Here is a 7,745-nt window from a genome sequence, read left to right on the forward strand (position 1 = left end):
CGTGACAACCTTAGGCTAGGAACCAAATAGCCCCATAGTACTACTACTCAGGCAATACTCTGCAAGACTGCAATAACTAGGCCGGTTGCGTTCGAACAAGGTAACGTCACGATTTTTTTCCTAACACAGTAGCGTCACGATTTTAAGCGTCGGTTGCGAGCGGTGATAGGTTTCTTTTGACGGGAGCGAGCGGTGATAAGTTGGTGGAAAGATCGACCGATATTTCTTGACTCCCTCCAGAAAATGAAAGAGAAGTAATATCTGATCTGACTAGGTAATAGTACCAGGTACCGTGAGTTTAAAGGCACTACTATCTGACAGAGCCTCGTGTGGCTCCGGGTTAACAGCCTGTAACTTTTCTGACTTAGGTGCGGCAAGAAGCTAAAAGGATTGACAGGCTATAATTGAGAATCAGGCTGTGATTAATGAACTTGTGCTGTACAGAGCTTTTTTCTAAACTTATAGTTGAAAACAAATCTATGGGGAGTAAAAAAATTAGTTGGACAGTGCTGGGCACCGAAGCCGCCGGCCTTTTTCTGCTGCGTGTTGCAGTAAAAAATTGGTAACTTTTTCGTTGCCGGTTGTAACTTTTCCTTACTCCCCACAGATTTGTTTGTAGCAAAAATTGGGGCACCGCCACCACCACATACTTTGTCGTGGCCATTGCAGCTAATCACGTTGTCGATGATAGCTTCTTTGTTGCTAGTTGTAACAAAAATGACCGCCGGTGGCAGCTTTTCCCGCTTCCGGCTGTAGCAAAAATCACAACACCGTCGTCGTGCCACAACAAATCTTCATTGTCGCCGTTGCAAAAAATCACGTCGTGAGAGGTAGCTTTTTTCGTTGTGAGTTGTAGCAAAAATTACGAAGCCATGTGTGATGTGGCAAAATGCGACACCGGCGGTAGCGGAATGTGATGCCGGTTGTAGCAATTTGTGATGACGGCTAAAGCATGTAGCAAAAATCGATGTTAGTTCACTGTGTCATGGGTGTCCCTTGCTGTCGCAGTTATGCAACTCATCCATCGGAGCTGAGGAAATGCCAAAGCTGGAGAGGTTGCGTTGGAATAGTCGGATCTGCGGATAAGAGGTGGTCGTGCGCGAAGGGACGGGGGAGACGACGACCTCGTCGGGGCTGCTCGCCGTCGCACTCACCGTCGATGCGGGGGTAGATGGCAGCCTCGCCAAGGCCGGGTGCCGCTGCCGCTCGCTCGTCAGTGCTTCTTGTCGTTGCAGTGGTGGGAACGAAGGAGAAGCAGGAGCACGTGGTAGCGAGCGACTGGCTGAAGCTTCGGCTGGTGCTGCGTATGCAAACGTTTTCCTCACTAGTTGGCCCACAAATCTGCCAAAAAATGACAGAGCAATAAGAGTCTACTAGATACTTACAAACTTCTAAAAAAAGCAAAAGATGCCTTACAATTTAAAGAATCATTTTTCTAAAAGAAAAATCTATATTTACCATGCCATCCTGTCATGTTGTGCAAGCACGTGGAAATACCTTTGAGTGGTACATCTATAAAAACGAAATACCGTTCAAAAATAAAATACCTTTAAGTGTTATATTTCTAAAAAAATAATGCACAAGCACAAATACCTGAATTTTCTTTTTGTTGCACAAAAAGCACTAGATCTATTACTACTCGTTTCCGGTTTATAAGACTTGCATATATCTTTAGGTTAGAAAATAGACCAACATAATACAAGTTACATACCATAAATATTTTATTAAAAACTTTAAATCATCTACTTCCTAATAATATAATTTATGTTGGTTAAATTATAGATTTATAAATACGCACAAGCCTTATAAATCGGAATGGAGGTAGTATAAAAATTCATTCAAAGTATACAACATCTCAAACATAATAAAAAATACATCAAAATATCGAGTTCACCGGCTGACCATTATTGTTGCCAGAATGAGCTGCCGACGTGTAGTTGTTGTCTCTCCCTTACCAAAGCCGGCTTAACGTTATCGACGACATTGAGGAATTCTTTTTGTGTGTGTCCCTAAGAACTTACACTTTGAAGCCGTAATCATGGTCAAGGTTTAGATTTAAAATACATGGCATCAAGTCTTGCCGTATGTCGAGAAAATCTAACCTCATCGTCCTAGGAAGGCGGCAAGAATCTCCACCGAAACCCCGTAGACTACATCTGTACAGATGCATTCGGAGAAGATTGAAACTCAATATACAAACTTGAAAAAGAAGTGTCACACCCATCGTAACCTAACTTACAAACCGGAGCAGAGGCACACGGACTCTCCACGTACAAGCAAAGGAGGCGAATCCACGAGCTCTTCGGTGATATTTGGACGGCAGAATTCGTCGTGGCCGTCAAGGGCTAGGGCAGGAAAACAAGAAGAAGTCGTCTTTTAGACAGGTGGATATTTGTGGATGTATTTCTTTCAAAATCGTCTTACATTTTTCGAACGGTATATTTTTTTCTCCGGCGGCTGCACCTCTCTAGTTAAACCAGAGACGTCCTAGAGAGAGAGTGAGAGAAAAAAAAAGAAATCTACTGACCTTTCTTTCTGTTCGGCTGTGTTGGCTGTGACAGACAGGTGACACCCATGGAATGGAAGCGTCCAACTCGTCCACCACTTCCGTCGCCTCCTGCCGCACACCTGTGCGACACGAGAGAGAAAGAAAGAGATACCAAGATCCCAAGCACAAGCAATCCCAACTCCCATCGCCTTTTATATAAAGAAGATCCCCTCCGTCTCTCTCCTCCACTTGTACTCCACCGCCACCACCCAAGGAACGCCACCGCAGAGCTCCTCTCAAGTCTGAACTCTGAAGCAAACAGCACAACACAAGGGGCAGGGAACCGGTTGATCCGATGGGGCGGCGGTCCAGCGCGTCGACGCCGGCGTCGGGGGAGCCGCTGCTGTCGGAGGTGCTCAAGTGCAGCGGCGGCGGCGGCGCCAGGGGCGCGGCGATGCAGCGGTCCCTCTCGCGGGCGGACGACGAGCTGCAGTGGTTCCGGTCGTGCCTGCGGTGGGTGTGCATGGACCACTCGGCCCCGGGCGGCGCCGCGCTGTCGTGGTTCCTCTTCCTGCTCCTCGCCGTGGTCGTCCCGGCCACGGCGCACTTCCTCCTCGCCTTCCGCCCCTCGCGCCGCCCCTTCGACGCCGTCGTGCAGGTCTCGCTCTCGGCCGCGTCCGGGGCCAGCTTCCTCTGCCTCTCCTCCTCCTTCCGCCGCATCGGCCTCCGCCGCCTGCTCTACCTCGACAAGCTCCGCACGAACAGCGACCGCGTCAGGCTCAACTACACGGCCCGCCTCGCCTTCTCCTTCCGCCTCCTCGCCTCCCTCGTCGCGCCCTGCTTCGCCGCCGAGGCCGCATACAAGGCCTGGTGGTACGCCACCTCCGCCGACCGCGTCCCCTTCTTCGCCAACGACCTCCTCAGCGACGTCCTCGCCTGCTCCCTCGAGATGGCCTCCTGGATGTACCGCAGCGCCATCTACCTCCTCACCTGCGTCCTCTTCCGCCTCATCTGCCACCTCCAGGGCCTCCGCCTCGAGGACTTCGCCGGCTCCCTGCTCGTCGAGGTGGAGGAGGGCAGGATGGGGGTGGAGCGCGTCCTCAGGGAGCACCTCGACATCCGCAAGCAGCTCAAGGTCATCAGCCACCGATTCCGTCGGTTCATCGTCGCCGCGCTGCTCATCGGCACCGCCAGCCAGTTCGCCTCCGTGCTCCTCACCACGCGTCACGACTCCATCGACGACCTGCTCCATACCGGCGAGCTCGCGGTAAGCCTCGATTGCCTGATTTCTCCACTCTCTTCGGTTCAATTCGGAATGTGATGCGTGTGTTCAGTTAGCCAAAATTGGGGATCGCAATCAACTTACACATTATCTTATCTCAGTTTAATTTTGACCGGACCAATAACTTTTTATGTAAAAAAATCAAGTAAGTTGGAACTGCGTAGAATCGATCAACTGATCGATACCTTGCCTATACGAGGGGATTAAGAATCGGGTCAAATGGTTTAAGTGCTGGATTTTACTGGATTCTGTTGCCTTCATAGTTACACTTTCAGGACTTTCTCTGAAAGAAAGAAAAACACTTGCCCGGTGGTTTCTGGACAGGCTCCGTTGGCCTGGCCTAGATGAGATTATCTAGAAATCCAATAATTGGGCTGGCTGACGTCTATAATTAAGTGATCTCGAGTAGTATCATGTCAGAAACAGCAAAGCTAGTACTGTAAGGTGTGACGTGATTCACTCTGCTGGTCATCGATCTGTCGCTGGGCCTGAAAATGGGACTTCATTCATTTCTGAATCGTAATTGGGGCGCCATCTTTGTAAAGGTATAAGTAGGGCCATGAATCAGTGATAGTGCCTCGTCGAAACCACAAACCGAAGGCGGTTGGAACAGTGTATATAAGGTGTGGAGCTCCTGTAGTTTTCAGATCTTGTCATAATCGCAAACAGCGACCTATACCGTATTAACAAATAGAGTAACAATTATAATATGATTAAATACAATTCAAGACAAAATGTTAATATGATTGCATAGAAGTTCCAGTTTTAGTGCCACTTTAGCTATTTTGGCAGTACCAGTTTATTTAGGCTGAGATCAATTCAGAAGAATCACACTTCATGCGAAACAAATTCACCCTCCGTCCTAAAATAAGTGTCTTTGATTTAGTACCGAGGGAGTATGTCGTTAACTTACGGCATTTTGAACTGAGAAGGGGTCAAAGAATTCAGAGAGTCTGGTCCTCGCATTTTTGGTCAGTTCTTACACTTTGTTGCCGGTGCAGCAGACTGAAGCAACATTTCCAGATATTGGTCCTAATGTATCTTCATATTGAATTCTGCAGCTATGTTCAGTGGTGCTCATGTCGGGGCTCATCATAATCCTGAGCAGCGCTGCCAAGATCACCCACCAGGCGCAGGCCCTGACGGGCCAGACCACCAAGTGGCACGCCTGCTGCACCATCGAGCCGGTCCCGGACGACGAGATAGACCCGGGATCCAACCAGAACTCCATGCTGGAAGAGTACGCCGAGGAGGAGAGCGACTGCGAATCCAGCGAGGACACCGGCGACGAGGACATGCTGGAGAACACCAGGTTCCTCCAGCCTCACACGCACGTGATCTCCTTCCAGAAGAGGCAGGCACTAGGTACGTATGATCTTCTGGCAGCAATCGTAAATTTCGTTGAATTTATATGAGATGGTCTTGGGGCTGATGGAAAATCGATCTTGCAGTGACGTACCTGGAGAACAACAAGGCCGGCATCACCGTGTTCGGGTTCACGCTGGACCGATCGTACCTCCACACGATCTTCATGCTCGAGTGGACGCTCTTCTTGTGGCTGCTGGGGAAAACAGTCGGTTTCTCGTGAAGACGAGGGAATGTATGCACCAAGGTTCTATCCTGTCCCATGTTTTTTTTTTTTGCTGTTGTGCCCCGTTTGATCCTTGTCAAAAGAGAAGGAGTAGGGTTTTTTGTGTGTGCGCGCGGGCGGCACGTGAGTGGTGTGCACTTGTACGTGTGTGTGCTAGCAGCGATTCGGTGTTCTGGTGATCCTGTAAATTATTATGGGTTGATTGCTCGTGGATGCAAAGTGTATGTACAGTTGTTGAGTTGTAGATGAGTGCAGTAGAGCCTCGAGGATGCGTGCGTGCCGCTTGGTATTGCAGGTTTATAATCTCGGGTTGTAAGCCAACATCAGTTGTAGAGCAGGCGTGTCAAAAAACAAAAAACTTTCAGCTTAAATTTTGTATTCTTTGCTTTATTTTGGTTCTACTGGCCTTCTTTTCTCCCGAAGAAAATATTTTGTGTTCGGTATTTCGGCATGAATTTTATGGGATATGAGATGGCATTTCAATTTCTTGTACATGTATAATAGTCTAAGCATTTCAATGCAGATGAGGGTTGTACATCTAATAGTGAGTTTCTTTTGTGTGTGTGCTCGTGTTACATGTGTGCAACCTAACTTGAGTGTGTTCATTTAGGTTGTGTGCAACCAATGTGTGCAACCTAATAGAGGTCGAATGTGTGTTCATTACTTTTATATCCACTTGATGCTTCATTTTTAAGTCTCCTTTGTTGAAAAAGATAAAAAAGAATCAAAGCTCCCTCAAAGTGATGTTCTGGGTTGGCCCCACTATCCAGTACCTCTATATGATTCTTTCTGTATAATGTGTCGCTGTGGTGATTGATGGGCGCGCTCGCGTCTCGATTGAGAGCTCCTATGCCGTACTTCAGGCGCCGAAAAGTTTTTGCTGGTGCTTGCTAGCTTTGTTTGCAGGCCACGACCCAATAAGGCCATCTCCCTCTCATGCATGCTCGCTGAGCATCTCCAACAACAGATGCGTTAAATAAGTCGTGTGCTGGATAAAACGACTATATAGCATGCGATCAAAAATAATGTTTCACCAGTCGAGCTATAATCCGCACGCGGTAAACCAGCGTCATCGAGCTGGGCGAACCTGCATCATGTGTTGCATATTCTGCGCGCCAGCTCCAACGCGTCGGGGAAAACTATATCATTGGGTATTTTGTCCGCCAGCTCCATCGCTAAATTTTGCAGCATATGGAAAAGCAACCACGCTTCCTGCGTGCACTAAAACGATGTTTTGGTGCTGCAAAAAAAAAAAAAAAAAAAAAAAACACGCCGCGCTATCGCGCGTCTATTGAAGATGCTCTAAGTTTGCTGATTTTTCTTTCGCTATTACTTACAGTACGTCCTTCCCCTGAAAACAAACCTACCGTATGATCTAGTGTACAATCCTCTTCGTCGTGAATTACTTATCGCAACTATTTCTATGACAAGTAATTCGGAATGGAGGAGATACTTGCCTCAACGAAAAATAACTACTGTACCACATGCCCAGCGAATCTTTTTAGAGTAATGCCCAACAATTTTTATCTACCGTACCACATGGCCAGGGGTTTGCAAAATCTATGATTTATTTAGAAATTTATGAATAAAACATCACGATTCTGAGAAAAGTTCAAAAAAATGACAAAACTTCATGAATAAAAAATCATGAAAACAAAAAAAAATGAATTTCAAAAACGTTAATGACATTTCAAGGAGTCCAGAAATATTTAAAAAATCATTGGTTTTGAAAAATGTTCACAAGTTTAGGTAAAGTTCACCAGCTTTAAAAAGTTCTGCATTTAAATAAAGCTCATGAATTTGAAAAAGAATTTTACAAATTTGAAGAAAGTTAGTAAATTCAATAAAACATTGAATCAAAGAAAAGTTCACGAATTTGAAAATATTGGAAAAGATCATCACATTAGAAAAGGTTCATGAAAAAAATAAATATTTAATATCTTAAAAATACAAAAAAAATAAAAACTTAATGTTTTTGAAAAAAGTTCTTATAAATTCTAAAGAGTTTGTGGATTTGGAAAACATCCATGCATTTGAAAATAGTTCACGAATTTCAAAAAGTTCACGAGAATTGACGAAATGGTTCATGATTTTAAAAGAAGTTCACAAATTTTCAAAAAGGAAAATAAAACGAATAAATAATGATAAAGAGAAAAGATTAAAAAAATGCCCAAACAAAACCTGAGTCTCGAAGACACAGAACATAAAGTAAAAAAGGAGTATTAGTAGGAACAACATATCAGCCATCCGAGTTGGTTACTGCGTTTGGAAGGAAACATTGAGCTTCGTACTATGAATCTCACTACCCGCAACATTTTTGTAGGCTCAAAAAGTGCGCCGATCCCATGACGCAGGGGTGTATGTGCCCGTTTGTTGAGTTGCCT

At 45.9% G+C, this 7,745-nt stretch overlaps 1 protein-coding gene across 1 annotated transcript; it reads left to right on the plus strand.

Annotated features, from left to right (window-relative positions):
- The first annotated feature begins 2,740 nt into the window (after positions 1-2,740).
- LOC123411910 lies at positions 2,741-5,751 on the plus strand. Its single transcript, XM_045104866.1, has 3 exons — positions 2,741-3,755; positions 4,832-5,135; positions 5,222-5,751. Exons 1-3 carry the CDS (start codon positions 2,844-2,846, stop codon positions 5,356-5,358), a joined length of 1,353 nt encoding a protein of 450 aa, XP_044960801.1. The 5' UTR covers positions 2,741-2,843; the 3' UTR covers positions 5,359-5,751.
- Positions 5,752-7,745: the final 1,994 nt, after the last annotated feature.

Source organism: Hordeum vulgare, chromosome 7H (genome assembly GCF_904849725.1).
Source record: "Hordeum vulgare subsp. vulgare chromosome 7H, MorexV3_pseudomolecules_assembly, whole genome shotgun sequence".
Taxonomy (NCBI): Eukaryota; Viridiplantae; Streptophyta; class Magnoliopsida; order Poales; family Poaceae; genus Hordeum; species Hordeum vulgare.